Genomic DNA, 27857 nt, shown 5'->3' with positions numbered 1-27857 from the left:
AAAGATGCTCCTATTTTGCTCTCCAAGAAAGATGCTGCAGTTAGCGTGCATGTAACGCCATAAGATGCAGGGGAAAATTCAGTTCATTTTGTTGCCCTGAAAAAAATCACATTGCTTCATTGCCATAGTTCTAGATCCAGAGTTTAAGAATTAAATTGCTGTGGAAGGTTTTGAGTCACTTTCTGACCTGACGGAAAGAAATCTGAATGTTGTCTATGACAAGGGTTCTAGAACAGAAATAGTTGCTGGAGTTTCCTTCTATGATGTGCCCATTTGTGGAACACAGGAGGGCATGAATTTATGTTTAAAAATTGTCCAGGAATGAAGAACATGGATTCAGAAGCCATGTGAGTGAGCTCCTGGTAACAGTGCATCAGAGCAGGCTGGGACAGCCTGGGTGACCCAACTAAAACCAACTGCAACGTTTCCAATTAGGAAATCTTTTGCTATATTTTTTTTTATCCTCTCCCCCTCGTCCCTCATACACTTCTCTCTTCTCTGCTCTCCTCTGAACTCTTTACTTACCTTTCTTTAAAATACTGTTTTTGGAGATCAACTTTTTCATTTGGGTCGTGTACGAAACAGCTAGTTGAGAAAGACTAAATTCTTTTTCATTTGATAGTTCCTAATGCTTTGCTATGTCCAGCCAGACATCTGCAACTACACACTCCCTGCTGAGGAACTGGCGGGGAGACAAAGAAATGGAAAACTGTAAAGAAGTCACCATGTGATGTGAGCAGAGAGTTTTCTTGGCAGCATAGCTGAATTAAGACCATAATCCTTTTCAGAAAGCAGTCAAAAGCGGAACTATTCACCGTAAACGTGAAATTAAAAGCATGATGTAGTAATGACTGAGAAGGAATGTGAATCTTTTCCAGGGCATGCAGAGAGACCTGTGGATGAACTGTTTCTAGATTCTTGTTCCAGCTTTCCTGCGAGTAAGTTAACCTCTAAAATTGTGGTTCTTGTGCATTTGGAAAATATAACGTCCGACTTCAAATAGGAAATGCCAACCATTTGGATGGAAACTATTAAAGGCAGTAAGTTATTAATGAGTCATTTTGATTTTTCAAATCATCTGAGTATTTTATAATGTATAGCTAAATAACCAGTTGGAGAACTAAGATTTTTTTTTCCATTTTTACCCCATGACTAAAGCATATTTGAACAAATAGCACGTATTATGTACTTGGACAAATTGAAAGGAATGCAATTATATTGCCTCTTTGCAAGTATGAGCTATTTGCCACGTTATTAGAATTACGTATTCTTTTCTGTTTGTTTTCAGTTTTACTACCAGAGGATTTGTAAGCATTGGCGTAGGGGGAATCCATGATTTTCTGAGTTTTGAATTGTTTCAGCTGGCTTGAGAATATTTTCATCAAGAAAACTTAGGACGATATTTTTACTGATCTTGTTTATCATACTAAATATGTAAAATTTTTTGTCTAATTTGTTGTGTAATGTATTTATTTATTCTCTAAATACTAGAAATTCTATCTGACATGAAGTGACTTTTTTTATAACCAAGTTATGATTTCTAGATCACACGATTTCCTATTCAGAGCAATGTAAGCTAGTTAAATGTGTTGTGCTTTTATGGTGAATAGTATTTTTTGCCCTGGTCTTTACATCTGGATGTGCTTTGGGGGGAAAAATCAGTCTTAACAGTTAGAAACAAATAGCCACAATTATGACAATTAGATCATGTTAATTATTCTTTATTCATAAATAATTTCCAGCCCATGCACTAATCCACAGGAAGAAAAAAGAGTAGGCACTGAGGTAATATATTTAACCCTTTCAGATGCCACAGTTTGCCACGTCATTGATTTCCTAATTGGAAACGTTGCAGTTGGTTTTAGTTGGGTCACCCAGGCTGTCCCAGCCTGCTCTGATGCACTGTTACCAGGAGCTCATTCACATGGCTTTCAAATCCATGTTGTTCATTCCTGGACAATTTTTAAACATAAATTCATGTCCTCCTGTGTTCCACGAATGGGCACATCATAGAAGGAAACTCCAGCAACTATTTCTGTCCTAAAACCCTTGTCATAAACAGCATTCAGATTTCTTTCCGTCTTGTTCCCATACCTCATGCTCTCAGACTCCTGTATTAGTTTTTTCTTGCTGCTGTGACAAATGACTACACACTTGATGGCTTGAAACAAAACAGATTTATCATCCTACAGTTTGGGAGGTAAGAAGTGTGATGTGGATCTCACTGGACTGAAATCAAAGTGTTTGGAAAAACTGGGCTCCTTTCTGCAGGGTGTAAGGACAATTCTGTTTTCTGGCCTTTCCCGCTTCTAGAGGCTGGCCCCATGCCTTGGTTCATGCCCTTTCTCCTCTATCCTCAAAGCCAGCAGTGGGTGGAGTCCTTATAACACCCCGTCACTCTGACTTCCTCTTCTGCCTGCCTCCCTCTTCCATTTTTAAGGACCCTGTGATTACACTGGGTCCACTAAGATGATCCAGGATTACCTCCCTGGATTAAAGCCAGTTGATTAGCAGCCTTGCTCCCATCTGCTACCTTAATTCTCCTTTGCCATATAATGTGACATGTTTACAAATTCCAGGGTTGGAATGCGACCATTGTTCTGTCTACCGTGTTCTTTTCAATTCTCCCTTGCCTTTCAGATACAAGTAGCTCCACCAAAGGATTCCCCTGAAATCATCTATGGTTAGGCTCTCTCTCTGGCAGTGCCCCCCTCCGTGATGCCTTGAGTAGGTGATCTTCCCCTTTGAGTTACCTCCTGAATACCAGCAGGAAGCAGCATATTCATGGCTTTGTTCCTGCCCCCTGGGGAAGATCAGAATTTTAGGCCACGAACCTAATAGCCAGGAGCAACCTCGCTGGCAAAATAAGGGAAGAGACAGTAGCAACTGTATGATTTCCATCCTTGTTTATTGTGGCACCAAAGTAGGATACCACTACCCCAGAACCCAGATTTTATTGGCCAACTGGCCTTGTGCTCCAAGCACAAGCTCAAGCCACTATCCTTGGAATATTACCTGGACCAATTTCCCCTCTTAGAATGTTGGGTTTTGTTAACTAATGTTAGATCTTATGTTTTCTTTATCAATTGATACAGTAGTACTTTGGTTTTCGAACGTCTCCGTTGATGAACATTTTGGTTTACGAACGCCGTAAACCAGGAAGTAAACGCTTTGGTTTTTGAACACGACTCGGAAGTCGAACATGTCACGTGGCTTCCGCTGAGTGCAAGATCCTGAGGCCTAGCTGTCGGCTGTTTTTGAACGTTTCAGAACTTGAACGGTCTTCCGGAACGGATTACATTAGAAAACGGAGGTACCACTGTATAATACATGCGCGTTCATCCTCTGTAAGTCTCAGATCTTTTTGTTATTCTGCCTGATAGGAAAATAATGAGATATGCCTTTTGCCGTGCAGTTATGTAGCTCATTCTGGGAGATAGACTAGTGATTCTTGGGTGGCACTAAGATGACCATATAAATAATTACATTAATACCACCACTAACAGATGGAGTGTCATATCTGAGATCTGCTGCCTTCATTAGTTTTGAAGCAATCAGCTAATGGCTGTCAGATAAGTCCTAAATTCTGTTGTTATATAGAATTAGTATATTCTATGCAAACAATTCTAGAAAAAGAGTTGCTGATGACCTGTCCCCAATATTGGAAACTGACAGTCTGGCTGGCTGAAAGGTCTGCGTGTAAGCCTGAAGGGTAGTTCTCTCTTCCTGCAAGCCTAAGCACTGCTGTGGCCTGACCCATAAAAAGGAAGGAATGAACAATTGTCTTCCATTGATAACAGCAGAGCAACATGGGAGTCTACAAAAAGTTGTGCCTATATTGCCTAGAATGCATTTCCAGTCAAAGACCTCCAAGTACAGATTTATCTGATTCGTGTATCTTACCAGTTCACCCTTTATTCCTATGGCCACTTCCACCTATCCAGTCATATGCGTGGGTGAGTAACAGACATCATGGACCTGAAAATTATTTGGGGTTCTCTTTTCTACTGGCAATAAAACTGGACCAGGTACTTTGCAAGCATCAAAGTGTGGTTTGGGGTTAAACCACAATCTAGTTTCATTGCAAATAGATATCTCTTTAGTGTTCTTCTTTAGTTTTGTCCATTTTGGTAGGTTTTTCAAAAGGAAATTGAGCAAATCACCTTTTCACATCCACTTTGAAGATATCAGGCTGATTTTTATTCCATTATAAACTGTTTACTCACTCCTGACCTACCCCATCCTTATCCCATCAACTTAATTCTTTATCGACTTTTCCCTTTATCCTTTAATTTCAAAAATATTATTTTTGGTATTTCCTTGTCATTATATTTGGAACTTGGAGAGGCTTTTTAGGTACTTGGAGAGCTTTTGGGGAGGTAATTTCCATTGTACTTTTTAGAATGTATTTTCTTTAATGTATTTTTTTGCAACTGTATTTACTTCTTTTTGGGTATCTCTTTACCAAATACTTTACTTTTGATCAGTTTTTTCTCTTTATTTTAGTTATTTTTTAATCTCATTATCTTCATGTGAATTTGAATTTTCTTTGAAAATTTGGGGAATTAGAAAATTTTTGTCTGTATCGTGGAAGATGATATGTTCTTTATGACTCCAATGGGAAGTTTTAGTATGATATTTGCTTTTAATTTCTTTTTTACTGTTTTTTCTTCTTGAATTTTATTATGGTCATTAAATAGAAGATTTTAAACATTTCTTCTGTTTATTGTAACAAAATTTTCTTTTTAAAGATTATGTATTTTCTCTGCCTTTTGAGGGTCATCTACCTTCCCTCATGTTCCAGCATTTGGGGGCTCCTGATAACAACAGCACAAACTGAAGCCTGTGGATAAAAGCCTGACTGGATCCCACACTGCCTGTCTGGATGATGGTAGGCTCTCTGATCTTGCACTCAAGGGAGAATTGACCACACACTCCCTAGATAAATGTATACAACAGTATGGTACTCTGATTAAGAGAGAAGGGCTCCAGAACTTTCCATCTGGGTTAAATCTGGGTTTATGCCAACATTAGCTGTGTTTGGAGAGTCACTTTGCTTCCCTGGGACTCATTTTCTTCATCTGTAAAATGAGGAGGATAATAAGGTCTATTCCAAAGGTTTATTGTGAGGATTACACTAATTAATTCCCATAAAATACTTAGAACTACCCGGAACATAGGAAACCATCATTAAATGTTATTATTATTTTCTCTCCAATATCCTATATTCAAACTATGTCCAATCTCTCTTTGTTCTAGCTGTAATGAACAATATGAAATTCTCTGAAATTTCATGAAAAATTTTTTAAAATCTATTTGCTTTTGGATTTTATTGCTGTTGGGTTTGTTTGTTTGTTTATTTATTTATTTATTTATTTATTTTTAATGGTTGGCTTGGGATTTTTTTGGACTTTACTCATAAAAAGTTGATCAAGATCAAGTTAAGTATGATTAACTTGATTTTCATGGCACACAAAATGATTGGTTCAAACAAAGTTCCCACTTTGTTTTGGTTGTTTATTTCCTTAAATTTACAACTCTCATTTCACACTCAACCTCCAGACCCATGTTTCACTGCCACAGGTAACCTTTTCATCGTACTTGTTAGCAATCTTTTAGTTCCTGGATGTTCTTCAAAAATATATATGGGGTGTAGTGTTAATTAATGTAAATGATATTGTGATATAACTCTCAACCTTTTCTTTTTTTTTTTAAATTGGCATTGTGTTTTTAAGATGTCTTCATATTGATGAGTGGATACCAATCCATTGCTTGTGAGTCCTACACAGTACTCTATGCACTGTAGTCATTAAAATTTGTTTTACAACACCGTGCCACAATAATCCACGTTATGAAGAGCGTCTTTACGCAGGTCCCCTCGTGAACTCATGTGAAAATCCCTTGGCATACATACCCAGGAGCAGAATTGATTGATGACAGTCCTAATGAATTGGTAATGCATCACTAAAATGGCTGTGTAAGTGTAAACGCACAGTAGTACCTAAAGTTCCTTTATCCTCATGAGAACACTGAATGGGTTGTGGGGATCACAACACTTTATTAAACTCTTTAATTTTTTGTCAGCCCGATGAGGGAAAAATATAAATCACATCTAGTAATTTTTCAATTTTTGATTTCTTTCACGACTCAGCTTGAACATCCCTTTATATGCTTTTCTTTTTTTCTTTTTCCCTTTGGCTCCCTTCTTTGCTACACATGCAATTGGAAACAGCTGTTGGATATTTCTTTTTGTTTTGATTGCACAATGTTTTCTGTTTCAGGCCTTCACGTTTACTTCCTTGACTTCCTCATTTTAAAATAAACAGGTCAGAATGAACAAGAGGCACATCAGCGTGGGTCAGCAAACGTGGGCCCTTCTCTGCAAGAATTTCCTTAAAAAATGGAGGATGAAGAGAGAGACTTTGTTGGTATGGTTCAGAATCTATGTGTTCTCATATCTAGAAGAGGAAGAAATATTTGGCACTGCAAACACTTTATTATTCAATGTTTCACATATATTCTATTTCTGACTAACAGGCTGGATTTTTTTTTTTTTTTTTTAATTCTGAACTTTGCTATTATTTCAAATAAGATTCCTTTAAGATATATCATTATTATATGTCTTACTGGAGTCATTTTTATAAGAATTCAAATTCAGAAAACCCATGAAAAATAAAGCCACATCTTGATACAACAGAGAAAATAATTCTTAACATCTGAGCTCATTTGAAACTCATGAAGGGATAGGTACAGAAGTTGAGGGTCAAAGTCAAAGAAAAAGGCAGAATTTAATCCAGAATTAATCCAGAAAGTAAGCCAAAGTTTAAAAAAAATTCAAAAGACAAATTGTAGCACTTCCATACAATTGTGCTATGGATACAGATAATGTCCAACTGAAAGAAATAATGGTCATATAAACAAAGAGGAAAAGAAAATGTATTTTGAACTTTTGCTCGTATTAAGATAGAACTTATTTTTTTTGTGATCATAAGAATGGTTAGGTAAGCTTTGTGTAGAAAATTCAGTAAATTCAGAAAAATATTATAAATAAGTTAAAATCACTCATAAAATACCCATAGTTCAAAGGTTGATATATTGACATTTGCTTTTAAGAACATTGTGTGTGTGTGTGTGTGTGTGTGTGTGTGTGTGTGTGTGTGCTTTTAACAAATATGTATGGAATGCTTAGATTGGCAGCAATGAAGTGTACAAAAATCCCTGCATGAGTAAGGGTTATATAAATATAAATATAAAAGTTATATTCTACTCTATATGGATGTTTTGCTACCATCCTTCTAATTTTTTTATATAACTATTGTATCTGTTAATTTATGTATCTAACAAGCTAGATTAGGTATAGATACAGACCAACACACATAGCTAAAATAAGACCATATCGTGAATAAGATATATACCTTTTTTAAAGGCCAGGTGTTTAGAGTTAAAACTAAGTAATAAAGTGGGTTCTTAACACTGGACTTCACATGCATTCTATTGCATTTCCAATTCCAGAATGTTGTTGCAATGACAAAGACTTAAAATTCTTCTTGTGCGCAGTATTTTAGGACTATCGCCTTTCACATACAGTCAGCAGAACATAAAAATATGACCTTGCCCTGTTGATGAAAGCTGGTTATCTGTTTCATGCCACCTAACATTTCTTTATCATTGTCACTCAGGTTTCAACATGACTGTAAACCACAGGGCCATTCATGAACCAATCCAGCCTTAATACTTGCATTACAGTATGACAAACTTAGATTCTTAATTATAATTGGAATTGATGCTACAACTCTGTCTTGATGCATGATGTGCATGTTATAGGACAAAAGAAAATTGAGACATTTAAAAACTGGAGAGAAGGAAAAATGAAATCCAAGCTACATAAGATAATTGTGTTTTAAATTGTTTATGGACCATTGATCAGTGGATAAACAGCTATTGATTTGCTTTATTTTTCTCTCATTGCTGTGTAGGAATGGTTTTTCTCACTTCTTCTAGTCTTAATTGCCTACCTATTATCCTCCGATATATATCAAAATAATAATTTTCCTGAGATGCCTGCCATGGATCTGGGACGTGTAGATAATTTTAATGACTCTAATTATATTATTGCCTTTGCACCCGAATCCAAAACAACCCAGGAGATAATGAACCAAGTGGCTTCAGCTCCATTCCTGAAAGGTATGTTCTCTGGCAGTTCACAGTAATTTCCTTATTTGCAAACTACATAAATTCATTTTGGAATTTCCTTGATAAACTATGTTAAATGTTTAAGTTTCTAGAATTTAACTAACAACATTAATGCAAATGCCTTTCCAATATCAAGGAGATTTTCTTACTGTATTTACTAGTCTCCTACTTAGGAAATTTCCTGTTAAAAGCGTTATCCTCTTTATAGTCCGTATTAAAATGAGATAGCCCAGGATTATGTAAATGTATGTTTGTGAGAAGATTCTGAAAAGATTGGACAATGGTGACAGCTTTGTTTTTTAATCTCTTCAGATACACAAAAATTGAGAGAGAAATTAGACAGCAAAACCAAGCACCCATGTGCAATATTTACAACAAAAATAGATGACAAGGTGTTTCCTTGAACCCTAAAATATAAATGAATGGGGAAGAAGCATGAACAACCGCAGGGCTTGCATGCTATCTGTCTCTCGGAGGAAGTGAAATAGCCAAGGGAAGTAATAGGGTATGTGATGGGCCTGAGAAGAGAATGAGAGGAAACCAACCAGTAGCCACTGCAAAGTAAAGAGGGCCAATATGGGTACAAACAAAACCATTTTCAGTAACTGGATTGGTTGTGTAGTACTGGAATGTCAATCCCAGACTGGTATCTATGTAAAGTGGGATATCCCAAATAAGTAATTATAGAATAGTCTAATTCTCTCACCCCTGTGTCTTTGAAACACAGGAGTTTCAAAATGGGAAGAAAGGAAATACAGGAAATTTACAGGGTGAAGAATCTTGTCATTCCAGATCGCTAGGAAGCCATTGAGAATAGGTTGTGTCAAAAGGACTCAGCAGTCAACTTACAAAGACTCCCACTGGTCAAAGTTGGCATATGTGGAGCTTCAGCAAGAACATTAAATGCAGTGATTTAAAACTCATCCAGTGTATGTTTAAATCCATGCTTTCATAATGATATTGAAAGAAAAAACAATGCTTGCCTTCGGAGGATGATAGGAAATCAGTTCTCATGAAAAGTTGTAAATAAAGCGTAAATATCAGTATTTATCCTATATGAACTGTACTATTGGATAACCAATCAGATGATGGAAAGTACTGTTTTGTAAACAGTTTCTACTAATAAATGAAAAACAAATGATGGAAATAGAGCATCACCATTTTGAAACTCCTAGTGAATCAATGGATTTGGTTGACGCTGAGTGTCAATAGCTGCTAATATCGCAAAATGTGAGACAATCAGAAATTGTGACACTCCTGATGAAAGAACACACCATCACCTATAGTCTTGCCAAACGGATTGGACCTGAGTCTGATTAAACCTCTGGATCCAGCTGCCAGATGGCAGGACACACAGAGGACAATGAAATATGTTGAATTGTACCAGGAGTATGCATTCAACAGAATCTACACTGTGGGTTTAATGGCCTGGGTTTGGTCAGTAAGAGTCACTCATTTATGTCATATATTTTAGAATAAACAAAGTCTCTTGAGAAAACACCCCTAAAATTTAGCGATTTCATTCTGTCTTTGGAGTTTGGCCATGTTGACACCATTGTCAAATGGAAATAAGTATTATAATTATATAAATAACTATATATATAATTGTAGCATATGTTTCAACTTTAGCTAGGTCTATATGTACGTGAGTTTAAATGTATGCATTGGTATTGTTATTATTCCAAATCCATTGTGCTTTAAGTTATTGGTTAAATAGTTTATTTGGAAAAGCGTGATCATCTGTGATAAAAGAGATTGCCACATGGTATTTCTGATTTTGCCTCTAGAGTTAGAATCGCCCCCACCCAGTGTGAATCTCTTATTTAAGACCAGCACAGCCTTTAGTGAAATAACGTAAAATAGCTTTAACATAATTGAATATGGTGTGCTGTCTTTGGACCACATAGAAATCTTCTTACGTAACTCTTCCCTTTTTTCACATGACAGGAAAGACAATCGTGGGTAGGCCTGATGAAAAAAGCATGAGTGAATTGGATTTAAACTATTCTGGAGATGTAGTGAGAGTCATCTTTAGTGATAACTGCTCATATCATTTGAAGTTTTTCTGGGGAAGTAGAATCCCCAGCATGAAGGAACACAGAGACCATTCAGGTAACTTTCCCGTTACGAAAACAAAGATGTTTTGTTATTATGTCATTAGCTGCACGGGAGCATGTGATAGCAGAAGTATCCACAACAGGCACATACTTTTAATTTCTAAACATAATGAGATTCGTTCTTATTAAATAAAGTCTATGTTCTTAAGTACACGTATATTGTTCTGTTAAGAAATTATATTGCTATTACAGTCATGCACTACTTAACAATCGAGATACATTCTGAGAAATGCATCATTAGATCATTTCATTGTTGTGCGAACATCACAGAGTACGCTAACACAAACCTAGATGGTCTAGCCTACTACACACCTAGCCTACACGATATAGCCTATAGCTTAGCTTCTAGGCCACAAGCCTGTACAGCACGTTACTGCACAAAACAACACGAGATTAAATCACGCACAAGAGAAAATGATGCAATTAAGAGATGCGGTCAACACAAGATGTATGAGGCTGCTTCCAGCATAACACCGTACTATTTTACAGCAACCTTATTTTATATATAAGTAGAAAGAGTACACTCTAAAATAATGATAAAATGTATAGTGTAGTAAATACATAAACCAGTATGATAGTCATTTATTATCATTATCAAGTATGTACTGTACATAATTGCACGTGCTATACTTTTATACGACTGGCAGTGCAGTAGGTTTGTTTGCACCAGCATCACCACAAACTCCTGAGAAATGTGTTGCGCTACAATATTATGACAGCTACAACGTCCCGAGGCGATGGGAATTTTTCAGCTCCATTATCTGTGGCCCAACATTGACCCAAATGTCGTCATTATGTGGCCTGTGATTGTATTCCTCTATTAGTCCTATATGAAACCCCAAGAAAGGGCTCTCACTCAACGATTCCCAAATATTTAAACATATTAGTGCTTTTTTGGCATGAGCAACAGAGGAACAAAGCTCAACAAAATATTCTTGGCTAGAGGAGAGAATTATGAGATTGAATAAAAAGTTATTGAGAACTGGGCTTCATGTTAATAAAACAACTCTGGGGCATTCTTCACACATACCTCACCTGAGAAGTCTTTCCGTACACTATGTTATCTGGGACGGAGAGTGCATTTTGGGACATTTGACATTTTCATTTTTCCTAAAACCAAGATGATCCCATCCCATCATGATTGTTTATGTTGTGTTCTTCTTGTCCTAAAGCTCATTGTCAAATAGCGAGTGAGAAAGTTACATGTGAAGCTTCAGCATTCTGGGAGAGAGGCTTTGTAGCGTTTCAAGCTGCCATTAATGCTGCTATCATAGAAGTGAGTATTAAGTGAAAGGAGCACATTGCATTGTAAGTTAAATGTTGATGGATGGTTGTCTGATGGATCGTCCCATGTTATCATTTAATGGATGTATTCGCTGAATTTATTTGGCGCTGTGTACTGAACAACTGCTCAGCAGTCACGCACCACTTAGGTACTATGATGTGATGATGGCGACAGTGTCACTGGGCAATAGGAATTTTTCAGTTCCACTATAATCTTATGGGACCACCATCATCTATGTAGCCCGTCATTGACCGAAATGTCATTATGCAGTGCATGACTGTAGTTAAAACATTACACTAAGCACTGAGGATCAGGAAATAAGTAGAACACGGGTACTTTCTTCTAGGGATAGTGGATAGTGGGGGGAGATAAATGGATAGATAGTCATAATACACTCATAAGAGTTTAGGGTCTACCATGGAATTAAAAATGGTATGCTAGGCAAACAGTGAAGCAGAACGTACTCCGATGAGAAAGATCAGAGAAGACCTATTAATTGCAGTGACATTTCAGCTGAGATTTCAAGGTTGAGTAGAATTTTGTCCAATGAAGATCGTATGTAGGGATGTGCTAAGGTATCAAGACGAAAACTGGAGGGTGCCAGGAACTACAAGGGGACAGATCCTGACTGGCCATTATATTTAAATGTGGAAGGCACATAATTCCTTATCATTGAGAGAAAACACATGAGGTTATAATGAGCTTAATAATAACAATTTGTTCATTGATATCTTTCTTTAGATCACAACAAACCGTTCAGTGATGGAAGAGCTCATGTCAGTTACTGGTGTACATATGAAGATACTACCTTTTGTTGCCCAAGCAGGAGTTAAAACTGATGTCTTCATTTTCTTTTGCATTTTGTCTTTTTCTGCATTCATATACTATGTGTCAGTCAATGTTACCCAAGAAAGACAATACATTAAGTCATTGATGATAATGATGGGACTTCAAGAGTCAGCATTCTGGTAAATTACATGGTTACAATTTGTCATGTAGCATACACAAACAGAACTTGCTGCTGGGACTCCTTAGACTTATAAAGTATCATATTTAAACTTGATGATTTCATAAAGGAGTGCATTATAAATGAATGAGGTAGACAGACTTATAGGTTTGGTAAATGAAACTTTGCATACTTCATTAAATTAAAGGAAGTCTACTTCTATAGACTGCTGAAACCGAGATCACTAACCAATACAAATAATGACTCTCAGTCACTAGTTACCATATATGGGTGAAAAAAATGTATACGAGTATACAGAGGGTGCCAAAAAATTTTATACACATTTTAAGAAAGGAAAACTGCATTAAAATTATAATACACAATATATACCAATAACAAAAGATGAATACAAGTAACGTTTGACTTCTGCAATAACAAAAGGTGCTCAAAGTGGTTACCATCAGCGTCCAGACGCTTCTGATCACAGCGAACTACTGCTTAAGCAATGTTGACCGAAGTGTCCACTTGTATACATTTTTGGCACCCTTGATATATATATATAGATATAGATATAGAGATAGAGATAGAGATAGAGATAGAGATAGAGATAGAGATAGATGTAGATACATATATGAACTTGAGGTTTCTAATATTTGATTAAATATGTTTCATATATTTTATTAAAAAGGGTGATTAACTTTGATCCCACATTGAATGAATTATTACTTTTATGACATTGAAGAAAAAGAAAAAACCCTGTTACGCTCTTCACACATAGTTTTCTTTCATGGAGGTATAGCAGAGTGGTAAGAACCAGGCTTGGGAGGCAGGTAGTCAGGGGTCATCTCCATCTGAGCATTACCACCTGGAACAAGACACTTAATCTCTTTAAATCTCAGTTTTCTTTCCTGTAAAACATTGATAATAATATCTATCTCTTATTGGTCATATGGATTAAAGAAGGAAGTGTAGTTAAAGTGCTTTATATGGAGTTTAAGGAAAATTAAACACTCAGTATTAGACAGCACTGAGTTTTGAGAAGTAGTATGGTCTGAGAAATGCAGGTTAGGAAACCAAGGATTGAATCCTAATTAGCAACAACATTTTTAATGAGTTTTGCCAAAAGACGTTTTTGAGACATATATTAATAGTTAGTAAAAGCATAAGTTCTGGAGTCAGAAAGCTGTGTTTGAATTTGCCTTTTACACACCGTGAGATTCTCAATGTTAAAATTTGTAGAATATATAGAATAGTTCTAGATATATGCCACATAGGCTTCAAAAGAACTTTAGATAATGCTGAGTAGGAAGACCACATATTTTTAATGATGACAATTTAAACCAAATTTACTTATTTTTCCTCCATAAATCTTCAATGAACTGAGTGCAAAAGTAGAAAAAATGGATTCTTGGTTTGGTCTAGAATGGGAGGTTTTTTCTGGTGTTTCTTTTTGTATTAAAATTGTGTAAGTCAATACTGAAGGAAATTTTGGTCATATATTTTTAAAAAATCATGGAAATCTATGAGTCACTATATTTTTTTAAAAAATCATGGAAATCTACGAGTCAGAGAAAAGTAACTAATATGATTAAAACAAAAGAGAGAGAGAGAGAAACCAAATAAATCTGATGAGAAAGGGTTTAAAAAGATCAGAACTTTTCCCCATAAAAGTAAGAAAAGAGTAAGAAAGAGTAAGAAAAGGCTGTGACATTCTGCTTGTATGGCATATGAATTAAATTAAGGATAGCTTTATGGAATGCAGAAGGGTGAACAATTTCAGATAAACAAGTATATTGTACAAAAGGAATCATCACAATTAGACAAGACTTCCCAAAATGTGATGGAATTTTCTAGTTTGAATAAAAGAAAGCTAAGTGTTCGTTGGTGACCTGTTACAGACCAGTCACCATATTAAACCCATAATTGCAACATTTCATTTAATTCTTTTATTGTTTTTCAGTAGAGGATACGGTTTAAAGAGATTAAGTAACTACCTTTTAGGATCCTATAGGTACAATTTAGCATAGAAAACTTGAATCTAGATTTATTTGATTGGCTAGCTTATTCTTTCCCCTACAAAGAACTTCCTTCCTGTTTCTTTGGTGCTGATAGCAAGCAATAACTTGTGTTCATATCCATCTATATGTCTGTATCTATCTATGTCCTAAGCCTATGTGTATTTCTGTTTCTGTATCTCATCTATAGCAGAGGTTGGCAAACTATAACCCCCGCCCCCTTTTTTTTACAATCTGCAAACTAGGAAGGGCTTGTACATTTTTAAATGCTTGAAAAAATCAAAGAAACAATAATATTTTACAGCACACAAAAATTTATATAAAATTCAAATTTCAGTGTCAACAAATAAATTGTTATCAGGACCCACCCAGCCTCATCATTTGCATGTTGTCTGTGACTACTTTTGTGCTACAAAGATAACTTTGAGGGGTTGCAACAGAGACCGAATGGTCTGAAAAGCCTAAAATATTTACTATCTCAGTCTTCAGAGAAAAAGTTTGCTGATCCCTGCTTTGTTATCTACTTTTTGTCCATGGTATTTATGCAATTACTGCAAGAAATCTAGAACTGACAAATACTCATAAATGTCTTCCCGCAAACCTCTCCCAATTACTTTCATCTTATTACCCTGTTTCTTATTTTGCAGTTAGCTCCCTATTTCACCTGTTAACTTGTTTATTGCCTACCACCTCCCGCCCCATAGAACTTGAGGGCCAGAGAAGTGTTTGGATTTATTAGCTGTTGTATTCCCTTTACTCTTGATATGTGATAAACTTCACAGGTTATTTGCTGAATAAATACATGAATGAAGTGATGAAGGAACAGCACTCTGAACTGATGCTTTGTCTCTATGCCAGGCTCTCCTGGGGTTTGATGTATGCTGGCTTCATCTTTATTGTGGCTACTCTGATGGCTCTTATTGTAAAACACACCCACATTGTCGTCCTAACTGGCTTTGTGGTGGTCTTCACCCTCTTTCTCCTCTATGGCCTGTCTTTGGTGAGTTGGTGAATTTAATATCTCTCTCTCTCTCTCTCTCTCTCTCTCTCTCTCTCTCTCTCTCTTTTCCCACTCTTTATCAGAGAAACCTACCAGTCATTTATCACTGATTCTGATCACACCTGTTCTGTTCTATTTATAGTATTTGAGTAGTTGCATGAGGCAGTATCTAGGGGTGGGGTTAAATACACCGTTTCCCCAAAAATAAGACCTAGCCAGACAATCAGCTCTAAATACGTCTTTTGGAGCAATAATTAATATAAGGCCTGGTATTATATTATTATTATATTATATATTATATTATATTATATTATACCTGGTCTTATAGTAATTTTTTCTCCAAAAGATGCATTAGAGCTGATTGTCCGGCTAGGTCTTATTTTCAGGGAAACACAGTAGATGAAATACTATACTTTGTACTGTGAAGTTGTTTTTATGCTACTGATGATTCTCAGAGAATTATATACTACGTGAAGTTTTTCTCTTCTCTCAGATAACTTTAGCTTTTCTGATAAGTATGCTGGTCAAGAAAACTTTCCTTACTGGCTTGGTCGTCTTTCTCCTCACTGTGTTTTGGGGGAGTCTGGGATTCACTGCATTGTACAGACATCTTCCAGCCTTTTTGGAATGGACCTTGTGTCTTCTTAGCCCTTTTGCTTTCACTGCTGGAATGGCCCAGGTAAGAGTTAATGTAACTATTTCATTTTTTTACAAAGCCTTTAAAACAGCTTTCCTCTGAATAATTCATGCTACATGTGCTAGGCATTACAATTTCTATCCTCCTTTGTCAAGGTACATGATGAAGGGATAGGAGACATATGTATTTTTCTCTCTCAGCATAATTTTCCTTTAAATCACTAACTACAGACTGATACTCCATTACTGATGTGGTTCAGCTTTTACTTTTAATGGGCCATACCAGTGAAGACTTACCTAATTTAACGCTCAGGAAACATGGCCTTTAATATTATCACAAGTATTTCAAAACCAGGAATTCTATAGAGATAAATTTTCATTTTTTGATTAACCGATTGTAATGAAACTGAACCTCCTCTCAGAAAATGTACTTCTAATTATGATATCATAACTATAAATGCTAAATAAAAGGGTATGTTACATATAAACTCATTTTATCTTACTATGCTAAGTAATTATTCTGCTGTCTTCTGTCCAACTTCTGAAGTACTTTAACCTCTCCATGTTTTTACTTTCAAATCCCACCCCCTGTTTAGAATGTCATCCTTTTTCCACATCCTAAACCCAATGCAATCCTAATGGTAGCCCAGCTTAAATATCACCTTCCTTGAGTTTTTACTTCTGCCTATGGGACTAGCCTGCATCTGTCTGTGGGTCTCTAAGCCCTCAATACCTACCTCCGTTAACTTCCCAAACTGTTTTGTAGTTAGATGGTTTCATTCGTTATATCTTCCAGTAGGTTAGAGCTCTATAAAGACAGGAATTATGGCTTATCGTTTTAATCCCAGTGTCTAGCAGAAATAAAACAACATAATTCTCGATGCTCTATTTGTCCTTTTAAAATTCAATGTATGTATCTTTTTTTCATTCAGCTTCTACATTTGGACTATGACGTGAATACTAACATCCATTTGGATTCTTCAAACAACCCAAACCTAATAATAGCTACTCTTTTCATGTTGGTTTTTGATACTCTCCTCTATTTGGTATTGACGCTATATTTTGACAAAGTTTTGCCCAGTAAGTAATAACATAATTGTGACTCAGCACAATTTCATCCATTGTTTTTCTTGGAAGTAACTGTCTACAATGTATTGAATATAATTTAGTGAGCATTTTTTCCCCAAAAATTTCTAGCATAAGTCTAATGGTAGTATTGACTGTTTACACAATAAGTTTCTAAGATCTTATTCTACCATAATGCTTTAGATTGTTTCTTTTTAAAAAGAGACACTTGTAAGAGAATAAGGTTTAATTCTGTTGTTAGTGCTTGTGTCAGAACTAGATGAAGAATGCTAGTGCTGTGGTGACTGTTACCCTTAAAGCAGTGACTGACCCAATATTTAATTGCCTCCTGGTCATGTAGCTGAATATGGACGTCAACGTTCTCCCTGGTTTTTCCTGAAATCTTCCTTTTGGTTTCAACACCAAAGGGCTGACCATGTGGCCCTTGAGAACGAAATAGATTTAGATTCTTCCTTTAATGACTCTTTTGAACCAGTGTCTCCAGAATTCCATGGGAAAGAAGCCATCAGGTAGGTAATCAATAAATTAAGGGGAGGTGGAAATGGAAAACTGGTTAGAGACCAGAGATCTATCGGGCAATACATTTTTCTCTTTTTTTTTCAGAATAAAAAATCTTAAAAAGGAATATAAAAAAGGAAAGCATGAAAAAGTAGAAGCGTTGAAAGGTAATAAAATATCACATTTAACTTGGCTGTTTGATTTAGGGACTGTGTCTCACTGTTATACTGTCTTGGTAGAGATTCAGAGCATATATTCCAGGTAGCATGACTCTCCTTTATTGGAACATGTTATGTTTCCTTCCAAGCAAATGAAAAACTGCATAACAATTTTAGAAAGTCGGCTGCACCACTGATATCTTATGGGTTTGAAAGATGTGGGATAGCATCATGATAATTTATTTTCAGCTCATCACATTCTCTAATCAGTTTTCTTTCTTGTAGTCAGCCCATCTTTAATAACAACACTGTTTTGATCCAAAAAAATTGTTAATCACATAACAATATACGTATCATGGTAATGCTACATCTGTAAAACATGTATCATAGAAAATGTATTTTAAAGGAAAAAACTTTGGGATGGATTTTATTTTCAATATGGCTGGCCAAATATACCCATGCTATAAGTACTTATATAAATTTCAGAGAATGTAAAGCACCTACGTGGTCTCTGAGTGTAGTTTTTTTGTTTGTTTGTTTGTTTTTTAAATAATACCAGGCCTGGTATGTGACATATACGAAGGCCAGATCACTGCCCTCCTTGGTCACAGTGGAGCTGGGAAAACGACCCTGTTAAACATGCTCAATGGACTGTCGGTCCCAACATCAGGTGAGAAGACAATTATCTAGTGGCCTGAACATGGGCAAATGAATTAACTGTGCATTGCATTAGTTAATTAGTTAATTTCAATAGTTAGCAGTTTCACTAACTACTAATCACACTTGGGTATTTAAGTTTTAAACGTTCCTTCAAGTCATTCTTTTATACATAAATGTTCTGTTTATTTAGAAAACCTTTGTGGTTTAAATATTTCATAATAAGTAGCTTTATGCTTATTAATTGGTATTCCAACTGGTTCAGATGGGTTGTGAATGTTAAATCATTAATTAGTCAATAGTGTATTCCTTATAGGTACAATATCTTTAAAGGACTCTAGTGATTAACACACATTGTTATTCATTTAAAAATATCTCTTTTTTTTAATCTTAAATAAAGCATGGAACATTATCCTGATGCTGACTTTCTACCTCCTACTTTTAGGTTCGGTCACCATCTATAACCACTCACTTTCGGAAATGACTAACTTGGAAACTGTCAGCAAGCTTACCGGAGTTTGTCCACAATCCAATGTTCAGTTTGGCTTCCTCACTGTGAGAGAAAACCTCAGACTGTTTGCTAAAATAAAAGGGATTCAGCCACAGGAAGTGGAGCCAGAGGTAGGCGGACTTGTTAGATGACATACAACTATGAAAATGCAATTGTTTATCTAGAAAGTTCTAAATGCATTTGCATTATTTCTACACGATTTTTCGTCTAAAGGGCAAAAAGGCCCTTTGTAATAAACAACAAAATGACAGTGTTTTTAGAATAAGCAGTCTGGGTTTGGGACTAAATATCTTTTATTTGGTTAGGTACAAAGAGTTTTACGGGACTTGGAGATGGAAACTATTCAAGACATCCTTGCTCAGAATTTAAGCGGTGGACAAAAAAGGAAACTCACTTTTGGGATTGCCATTTTAGGAGATCCTCAGGTAAACGGAACTACACTTACTGGTGAAAGCAGATTGAGGACTGTGAAATCAGATCAGACTTAATTTGCAAGTGATAAATGTAAGAGAACAGTTACCCTGAGAAATTAAGTACTAGGCTACTTCTCCAGATACTTCTGCAAGTACGAGTACATTGCTTTAAAAAAAAAAAATCTTTCCTGAAAGGGGAAAATGATTTTCTGTGCTTTCCTACTGTGCAGATCTTGCTACTGGACGAACCAACTGCTGGATCAGACCCTCTTTCAAGGCATCGTGTGTGGAACCTTCTGAAAGAGAGGAAATCAGACAGAGTGATTCTCTTCAGTACCCAGTTCATGGATGAGGCTGACATCCTGGCTGGTGATTCTTGGCCTTCTTTCATGTATCTTAGGGGGAAAATAAGGACATGTGTGGAGTATGTATACATGCTTCCAACACAGCTGCCTTGTGTGTGACTGCCACGAGCCAAGCAGGAGAAACTTTCTCTCACCCATTTAAGTGCCTACATCCCTGAGTGCATTGTCCCACGGAAATGTTCTGATCCTATTGCAAAGCAGCTCATTGGTTATAAAATACATAGCATACTCTTAAAGATACATTGTGTTTTGTTCAAGGTGAGTGTCAGTTAGCCTGAAATAGACCCTTTCAATGTATGGTAATTTTTCTAAATATACTAGAAAATAAACTTACAAATATTGTAGTTATTGGATGCCAAAGAAAGTGACTTACCTTTGATCTGACTTCGAATGCATCTCTTTTAGGGGGCCATGCTCTTAAAGTACATTACTTATTAACGGGTTCGTTCTTTTAGAAAGAGTGAAAAAAATAAGTTCTTAATACAATTTGTGTTTTGGTTTTTTTCTACTTAGATCGGAAGGTGTTTATATCTAATGGGAAGCTGAAATGTGCAGGCTCTTCTCTCTTCCTGAAGAAGAAATGGGGCATTGGCTACCACTTGAGGTATGACCCTTATTGTTGGAGACATGTTAGAACCTGTGGGAAATGTTGAGGACACGTGATATCAGTATTAGTATGTTAAAGGAGGCTTTACAATTAGTAAGTTTATTTCAAGAGAGCTGTGTTAGAACTGCACCACAACTGCTCTCTCTTAGCTAGAATGAAGGATATGTGGGATTGTAGACATTAAGAATGTAAGGATGATGAAACTATGTTTAAATAGAATTTCTGGAAAATATTTTCACAACACCTTGTTTACGGAGAGAAATTTATTGATATTTCAGCCCTCTCTCTTATCATAATTAAGATGTTTATTTTGGTTTATCTTGACAATCTCAATCACCTCTTCTCAGTTCTCCCTGAATTCATTTTCCTCTTCATTCTTTTCTGTCCCCTTCTCTTTCAGATCATAGTTATTATCATTGTTAAGTAATGTCTATCTCTTAGTAAGTGCTGGCTATGTTTTAGGTACTTGCTACGATACTGACATGTGGAATACTCATGTAATCATATTTAGTCGTCCAAATAACTCTAAGAAGATGGTAGTATTATCCTCCTTTGACAGGTCAGAGAATTGTAATAACCTGCCCAATCTCACATCATTTACAAGTGGTAGCATCTTTGGACCAAGATGACAGGTGAAACATGAATCGCTCCCGGTATTTCCCACTCAACTATTAATATTCCTTAAAAATCATTCAAGTCACTTTATCTCCAGTGGTTCAATGAATCCCCCCATTATTTACTCCAAGGGTTTAACCTGCTCAATTCCACCATGATTGCTTGGCACAACGTGATTGGATCAGTACCTGAAAGAAACCACTCCCTGTTCTCTTGTGTGTTCCATGGCTTCCTGTCTTGTCTCTGCTTGAGGCAGAACATTTCCTTGACACGTCCTCCTCCCGCCCATTTCAGCCACGTTCAGATCGTGTCCACTCTTGAAGGCCTTTCCTGAATGTTTTCTCCTTAAAAAGCCTCCACTCTTCTGGAACCCTGAAAGCACTAGTTTGAATTGTTGCCTTAAGCAACTTAATTAACTTCCTTGATCCTCAGTAACTTCATTGATAAAATAGTAGTAATCATACCTATTTGCATTTAAGACTAAAAAAATTGAACAAATGACTAGCTGACAATGTGCAACGTGCTTAATTGATTTAAACTCAACGTTGCTCTCCTTCACTTATTCTGTAATATGCTGCTTTATATTATGTTTGCATTATATTATACCATATTATATATATTTACATTATATTTTGTTACAAGGTTATTTAGGGAAGGTTCTGTATTCTTCTTCTTTGGTATCCTGGAGAGTGCTTCACACAAGGTCTTGTAAACACAGAATAGCTTTTTCTAAAATTGATTTTTTAAGTTTGTGTCATCAAAGTCCGTTATTGTAATGCGATGCCTTCATCATTCTGCAGCCTCTGTAAATTTCAATGCATGTGACTAATAATGGGCTTTCTAAAATCCAATGATTTGATGAAAAACTTTATATTGTTCTCATAGGAAGGCAGATCTGCTTTGACTTGAATAAATTTTGGACCAAAAAAAAAAAAAAAAAAAAGATGAAATTAGCTAACATATGTGGAGGGTTTACTTAGTGCAAGGCCCTGTGCTATCTCATACATATTTTATTCTGTATTTTGAAATTCTTTGAGAGGCTAATATTGTTTAGTCTCTCAGATGAGAAAACTGATGCTCAGAGACATTAAACCTGCATTCTGGAACATGGGTCTGTAGGTCAGTAGAACCATGATCTTAATGACTGTACCACATTAGCTCCATTTTTGTTTTTACCATGTTCACATGCTGGTGCCTGTAGAACTCATGCTTTCCTGCAAAGGGAGGATTCAAAGTTGAGTGATTGAACAGATGGAGACAAAATTGGGTATTCCTCTCCACCTCACCCCAGCCAAGATCTAGCTGAAAAATCTCTTTTCTCCAAATAGCAATCCTTGAGTCACCTTATCTGTTGCTAATATCCCTTCCACTAGTTGCTCTGCCAAGTTTTATAGATTACAGTTTGGACTATATTAATATTTTTATCTCTTGCTTCTTGCAGGCGATTATATATGTTTTGTCTCATAAATATTAATGAAGTGACAAGCATACACTGTAATTGTTTGTAGAGACAGTGTTAGAGAAAAATAACTGTAATTTACTCTTTTTAAATGTTAGTCTGCATCTGAATGAAATGTGCGACCCAGACAATATAACATCGCTTGTTAAACAGCACATCCCTGATGCCAAATTAACAGCACATAGTGAAGAAAAGCTTGTATATACTTTGCCTTTGGAAAGGACAAACAAATTTCCAGGTAACAGATTGTTGACAGAATGATTTACAGTAACATTAGTTCTTTTGCATTTGTTATTATATTGCCTAACAATTATGCCTAACATGAAAGCATAAATCTCTATTTTCTGGAAAATATTTCTTAAATAATGGGGATTTAGAATGAAACATTTCCTATCTTAGTCAGTATGGGCTGCTATCACAGATAGCATATAGTGGGTGGCTTACAAACACCTTTTTCTCACAGTTCTGGAGGCCATGGTCACGACTGAGCTTTGGTGAGAGATCTTTTCGGGGCTATAGACTGCTGACTTCTCCTTCTATCCTCACATGGCAGAGAAAAGAGAGAGAAAACAAGCTTTCTTGTGACTCTTAGAAAAGCGTTCATTCCATTTATGAAGGCTCTATCCTCAGGACCTCATCTAATCCTAATTACCTCTCAGAGACCCCACCTCCTAATACCATCACATTAGGGGTAGATTTCAACATATAAATTCTGGGTTGACACGAACATTCAGTCCATCCATAACACTCCCCATAATCTGACAATTAAAATTTTAAAACATATTAAATAAAATGTAATGATTTATTTCAAAATTCCTTACATATGTAGTTTTCTAAGAATGAAAAAATAAATGTTAAAAACTTTATACTCAACAGGACATGGAAACTAACACACTGCATAGCTTATTTGACAAATAAAGGAATGTCTATATCATAACTTTGTTTCTGATGAATGTATTTGGTCTATCACAGACGTTTTCTATTTTCAGAGAATAATGTTGTTGTCAGTTTCATTACAAATTATATTCTTTTGGTGCATTTTTGTGTCTACTTTTAGATCTTTACAGGGATCTTGATAGATGCTCTAACCAGGGCATTGAGAATTATGGTGTTTCCATGACAACTTTGAATGAGGTGTTCTTGAAATTAGAAGGAAAGTCAGCTATTGATGAATCAGGTAAAACAGAAAAAGAAATTTGAATTTTATCTTTCTGTGCAATATTTTATGTTGAAAATATACTTTGAATGATAAAATCATATGCTTTTGAAGTGTAATGATTTAGCCTGGTTTGGGGGAAATGTAGAGCAGATAGAAATGTATTTCTGTTTCCTTCCCTTGTCTCTCAATGCTGGTCTCCTGTCTTGGATTCCTTATTTTGTACCATGCATTTTACTAAGCATGTGGAATATAGCCGTGTATAAGACTAGGTCCTCATGGAGTAGATAACAAATATGTAATATAATATTCCTTGAATATAAGAGCTATTGAGGAAATGAATTTAGAATTGTAGATTGACAGTTACTTGTCTTGTAGTATATTGGGGATATTATTCCAATGTCTTCAGGATTCCATCATTGCGGTTGCAAGATTTTCTGTTAGTTTAATTGTCATTCCTTGGAAAGTGTTCTGCCTTTTCTCTCTAATTACTCTATTTCCTTGTTTCTGGTTACTATCATCCTACTGTGTTTACTCTTTACTGTGCTTTTTCATTTGCTTTTTAAAAATTTCCTGTTTTTTTATTATTTTTGGATCAGTTTTGTTTAACCCTTCTTTTATCCAGTTTGGAAATTATGTACTTGATATCTTTTCTTAGTGGTTACACTTAACTTTTAATGTATACACATAACTTTCTGAAAGTCTAGATTGATCAGTTTCTCTAGGTTCCTCTTCCAAAAAAATAACTTTTATCTTGTTTTCAACCACAGCAATATTAAACAAATACTGTCTCTACCAATTTCATATTTTTAGAGGGGGGCAGGAGGAGGGTTCTATATGTATTAACTCTTCCACTTGGGTCAGAAATACTAAGATAGTTTATCTCTTACAACAAATAGATTTTTCTAGGCATTATATGGGTTTCTTTTTATTGATTTCCCTAGAACGAATTAAATCCTTTAACCTGCAAACACAGAACTTTTTTTTTTTTTTAATTAAATTTATTGGGGTGACAATTGTTAGTAAAATTACATATATTTCAGGTGTACAATTCTGTATTACATCATCTATAAATCCCATTGTATGTTCATCACCCAGAGTCAGTTCTTCCATCACCATATATTCGATCCCCCTTACCCTCACCTCCCCCCCCACCCCCCTTACCCTCTGGCAACCACTAAATTATCGTCCGTGTCTATGAGTTTCTGTTTCTCATTTGTTTGTCTTGTTCTTTTGTTGTTTTTGGTTTATATACCACATATCAGTGAAATCACATGGTTCTCTGCTTTTTCTGTCTGACTTGTTTCGCTCAGCATTACTCTCTCAAGATCCATCCAAAAACACAGAACTTTTTTTCCCCCAGAAAATACAAGATTTTTAAAATCAAATTTATTAGAGTGACAATGGTTGGTAAAATTATATAGGTTTCAAGTGTACATTTCTATAATACATCATCTATATATCACATTGTGTGTTCACCACAAACATTTTCTTTTATTATATCTTTTTTTTTCCTTGTAGTATATCTTTTTTTTTATTCCAATTTCTTCAATAGTTGCTCAAGTAAAGCCATGAATTAGATTACTTGTATCTTTGTCCAAGACTCCATTCTGACACTGTTTGGTGGAAAGATAATCATAGGAACGGCTAAATAATGTACATCTAAAATGGCACTTTATAAATTACTGATTTTATGTTTATAGATATCGGAATTTGGGGACAATTACAAAATGATAGAACAAAAGGCACAGAAGGCCTTGTTGAGCTGCAAGAAGTTTTGTCCTCCTTTAAAGAAACAAAGAAAGCAGTCAGTGGCATGGCTCTCTGGAGGCAACAGACCTGTGCAATAGCGAAAGTTCGCTTCCTCAAGTTAAAGAATGAAAAAAAAACTCTGATGACCATGTGAGTACATGAGTGTTTCAGATATACTTGGTCAATGCATTCAAAATAAATTCAAGACAAGAGAAAAAAAAAATACAACTTGAGATAAAGTAAATTCCAGCCACTGTAGATGGCGTTTTTAACCCAGAAGCCAATGTTTCATTGCTTAGGTGGGTATGTAATTAAACACGATAAAATCTGTGTGTGTGTTTTTTTTAATTTCACATAGAAATCTTATCAAAGGGTTGAACGAATTTCTCAGAAGCATGGAAATTAGCAATTAGGTCTCGTCCCAAAGACTCGCCTCTGTGCCAGGCTGTATCTTAGCCAAGGCTTCGTCACACTATCTGCAACCTACTGTGTGGTTCACGCTACATAGAACTCTAGAGCTTCAGGCTCTTCGATGAGTCACACCTCCTTGCATAAGCCCCGCTCTCCACTCAGGACACTCATTCATTCAAAAATATTTGTGAACACCTCTGCATAACGCTGTTAGTATCTGTAACGGTTATCAAAATAAATCAGACATGAGATTCGGCTGTTGAGAGTGATTAGAAGTACACTAAAAGAACACAGTACAAAATTAGACAACACTGTCAACTCTAACATTCAGTACGAGCGAGATTATCTCCAAATAGGGGCATCAAAAAGGGATTTTACATGAAGGAGAATTTGAATCTGGTGTAGGAAAATGGAAGATTTAGCTAAGGAAAGAGAGAAGGACGTAAATTCAGACAGAGGGGGTGGTTCTGAGCATGGAGATACACAGGGGGTTTGGAGACTGTTATTAATGGGAGTTAATTGCAATATCGAATGTACAAAAGAAGTAAAAGTAATTTTGATAATATGTTACATAGAGCTGGAGAGTTTGGACCTTATGGATAATAAGGAACTATTGAGGTTTTAGTTTTTATTTTGAACAGGTGATTGATATAATTAGAACAGAACTCCAAGAAACTTAATAGGGCAATAGTGCAAATGGTTTGGAAATAGTAGACACTGTATACAAGGAAAACGGTCACTTAGGACAATATTGGAAGAGGTCAGGAAAGTAGAAGAGAGAAAAAGGTGCGGAGACAAATGATAATGATAAAATGGGAGATAGACAGTTTCAACCATCTGGAAAAGCCACATATGGGAGAGAAATGAATGTAAAATGATTGGGCTTCAGAGCCCAGGTGAATGAGAAAATGTTGTAATTTACAGAAATTGGAACAGGAAAGGGAAAAGTTTCAGAGTGCAGTAAGTTTGGGCGTTGGTGATATGCCAGCTTGCAGTTGTCCCCCAAAAAGGAAGAAATGCAAGACTGAGACAGAGCAATGTAGTGTGCACTGGACAGAGAGGTTTAAGAGTCATAATCAGTGGATTTTCTAACCTTCAATGAAATATTTAAGGTGGTGGGGAAGCATATAGGGAGACAGAAAGACCAAGGATAGCTTCATAGGAATCGTCTCATTTTAGAAAGAAGAAAAGGGGAGAAAAAGCATGATTCACATACTTGGATTAGTGTTTATAATTTATTCCTATGATAACATTCATTATCTGCTCAAATGTAAAAACCTACCAAAGTTTCTATACATGAATTCTTTTCTCTTACCTTTTCCTCCATGCAGATTATTGCTTTTGGGCATTAGCTTTTGCCCTCAGCTTTTGGAGCATGTATTCTATGAGCTATATCAAAAGAGTTTTTCTTGGGGACTGTCTCCTAACATGTACTTCCTCTCACCGGGACAACCGCCTCACGCTCCTCTGACCCATTTACTGGTCATCAATAAAACAGGTGAACACGGGGCTGACATGCAACTTTTAAATGTTGTTCTCATTGAGAGAGTCCCTAGACAGCATAACCCATGAAAGAAAAAGAGATTCTGTATGTTTTAGAAAGCACATATGAGGCCAAACAGGAAACTCATTGAAAAGCGAAAAATTCAGGGTTGGGGAGTTTGTTGTAGAAACAGATTTTGCAAGTTTACTTAAACCCTAAAGCTTATTGCACAATGCAATAAAAAGTGATTTAGGAAGGCAAAGCCTTGAATGATCTTTGCAGTCTTCCCATAACATTTTTTAAGTACTATGCATTCTTGGGCTCTGGGGGAAAAAATCTGTGCCAAATTTCCAAGAAAATAGAAGATTCATATCTGCAAGGATTATAATGTGAACTTTAAATAGTATTTTTACATTAACAGAAATTATAAGTAAATGTTTAGCTCCTAGGTAAAGAAACCTTGTCATAGCCTCGTATCAGAATGGATTTTAGTA

The 27857-nt window shown here is 35.9% G+C and overlaps 1 protein-coding gene across 18 annotated transcripts in view; it reads left to right on the top strand.

Annotated features, from left to right (window-relative positions):
* The first annotated feature begins 798 nt into the window (after nucleotides 1-798).
* Nucleotides 799-27857, top strand: part of ABCA9 (ATP binding cassette subfamily A member 9) — a 50246-nt gene continuing 23187 nt past the window's right edge. Inside the window, exons 1-23 of one of the 18 annotated variants that reach the window (XM_074319428.1) lie at nucleotides 800-938; nucleotides 4778-4891; nucleotides 5736-5774; nucleotides 5873-5977; nucleotides 6282-6428; nucleotides 7977-8184; nucleotides 10141-10305; nucleotides 11483-11586; nucleotides 12337-12563; nucleotides 15415-15556; nucleotides 16050-16235; nucleotides 17125-17272; nucleotides 17619-17787; nucleotides 17882-17943; nucleotides 18494-18604; nucleotides 19037-19212; nucleotides 19408-19527; nucleotides 19746-19884; nucleotides 20394-20484; nucleotides 22660-22799; nucleotides 23619-23738; nucleotides 25421-25619; nucleotides 27212-27378. In XM_074319428.1, the coding sequence (XP_074175529.1) occupies nucleotides 6333-6428; nucleotides 7977-8184; nucleotides 10141-10305; nucleotides 11483-11586; nucleotides 12337-12563; nucleotides 15415-15556; nucleotides 16050-16235; nucleotides 17125-17272; nucleotides 17619-17787; nucleotides 17882-17943; nucleotides 18494-18604; nucleotides 19037-19212; nucleotides 19408-19527; nucleotides 19746-19884; nucleotides 20394-20484; nucleotides 22660-22799; nucleotides 23619-23738; nucleotides 25421-25619; nucleotides 27212-27378 (2770 nt within the window). In that variant the 5' untranslated portion in view covers nucleotides 800-938; nucleotides 4778-4891; nucleotides 5736-5774; nucleotides 5873-5977; nucleotides 6282-6332. Of the gene's footprint in view, nucleotides 939-1021; nucleotides 1041-3095; nucleotides 4892-5735; nucleotides 5775-5814; nucleotides 5978-6281; nucleotides 6429-7976; nucleotides 8185-10140; nucleotides 10306-11482; nucleotides 11587-12336; nucleotides 12564-15414; nucleotides 15557-16049; nucleotides 16236-17124; nucleotides 17273-17618; nucleotides 17788-17881; nucleotides 17944-18493; nucleotides 18605-19036; nucleotides 19213-19407; nucleotides 19528-19745; nucleotides 19885-20393; nucleotides 20485-22659; nucleotides 22800-23618; nucleotides 23739-25420; nucleotides 25620-27211; nucleotides 27379-27857 lie in introns of those variants that run through there. The other 17 variants (XM_074319424.1, XM_074319422.1, XM_074319423.1 and 14 more) reach the window with 17 other exon arrangements.

Source organism: Rhinolophus sinicus, linkage group LG15 (assembly GCF_036562045.2).
Source record: "Rhinolophus sinicus isolate RSC01 linkage group LG15, ASM3656204v1, whole genome shotgun sequence".
Lineage (NCBI taxonomy): Eukaryota > Metazoa > Chordata > Mammalia > Chiroptera > Rhinolophidae > Rhinolophus > Rhinolophus sinicus.
Note: the sequence above shows the minus strand (reverse complement) of the source record. Positions and strands in the feature narration are given on the sequence as shown.